This window comes from Eurypyga helias, unplaced genomic scaffold (assembly GCF_000690775.1).
Source record: "Eurypyga helias isolate BGI_N326 unplaced genomic scaffold, ASM69077v1 scaffold40349, whole genome shotgun sequence".
Classification (NCBI taxonomy): Eukaryota; Metazoa; Chordata; class Aves; order Eurypygiformes; family Eurypygidae; genus Eurypyga; species Eurypyga helias.
Window position 1 is genome coordinate 307 of NW_010270811.1, and position 1,138 is coordinate 1,444.

Genomic DNA, 1,138 nt, shown 5'->3' on the forward strand with positions numbered 1-1,138 from the left:
TTTCCCTGCAATCCTCCGGGATTCTCCCTCCCCTGAGCGGGGATGCAGAGCCAGGCCGAGCCGCGCGAGGCGCTCCGCCCCTGCTCGTTTTTAACCAACCTTCAGCTCTCCGTCTTGCACCTCGAACTCCGACTTGTAGAGCTCGGGTTCGAAGGGGCCGCTGGTTATCCGCATGGGGCCGTTGGGCATCAGAAGCACCGTGAATTTGAACTGTGCGACGAACTCTCCTGCCGAGGCGAGAAAACGGGCGTTATGACGCCCCCAGCCCCCTGTATCCGCATGGCATTTCCCTCCAGGACCTCATTTCCACGCCGTCACTCGTGGGAAACCTGTTAAATTTACCCCCCACGGCCCGGTTACGGCCAAACGAGCCCTTCGGCACCACCCCCCGAGCATCAGCATCCTCCGGCCCAGGAAATCATCCCCAAACCAGTTTCATCTCGGCGCTGGAAGGATTCCAAACCGAGATCCGGAAGGCAACGGGTGGCAAGTTTCCCTGAGGATAAACCCCAGGGCCCTGCGGTGTTTATCCAGCGACGGCACCAGGCTCCGGAAGCGCCCGTCGTCGCGGCCGGCTTCTGCCCTCCCAGCGCCGCCGCTCACCTTCCTTTTCGTAGAGGACGTTGAAAGGCTGGAGCAGCTCGTGTTTGGCGCATTCCACCACCCCCATCCTGGCTTTCTTCTCATCCTCGAATGCCCTGCGGAGGAGACGGAGCCACACCTGAGCCCAGGCCCTTTCCTAGGAACCCGATTCCGCCCCGCAAGGTTTGGGAACCCGCGCTCCCCCACGGGAATCGGGCTGGGGACTTGCATCCCCCCTCGCCCCGGCAGCGTGGTGCCAAATGCGGCGCAGGCGGCTGCTGGGGGAACGGAAACCCGTGGAGAGCGGAAAAGGCACGGGGATCGAAGGATGACAACAAAAACGTCTCCTCAAGCCAACGCTGCCTCTGTCACTTACAGGAATCGCTCGGAGCCGCCTCAGCACGCTGCACCCCGACACCGCCGTCCCCCCTCTGCTTTATCCCGACCCTAATTCCCAGCTTCCCACCCGCTGTGCGAGGCACGGGAGACTCAAATCCTCAGGCTCTGCCTGGGATTCCTGCTTCAGCCTGTAACATCCCTCCCTACGCCCACTCCC

General features: G+C 62.7%; 1 protein-coding gene across 1 annotated transcript in view; it reads right to left on the reverse strand.

Annotated features, from left to right (window-relative positions):
- Positions 1 to 1,138, reverse strand: part of PA2G4 (proliferation-associated 2G4, 38kDa) — a gene marked incomplete at both ends in the record, with an annotated part of 1,700 nt that overhangs the window by 303 nt on the left and 259 nt on the right. The window contains 2 exons of the mRNA XM_010158588.1: positions 100 to 227; positions 604 to 698. Coding sequence (XP_010156890.1) covers positions 100 to 227; positions 604 to 698 — 223 coding nt within the window. The remainder of the gene's footprint in view (positions 1 to 99; positions 228 to 603; positions 699 to 1,138) is intronic.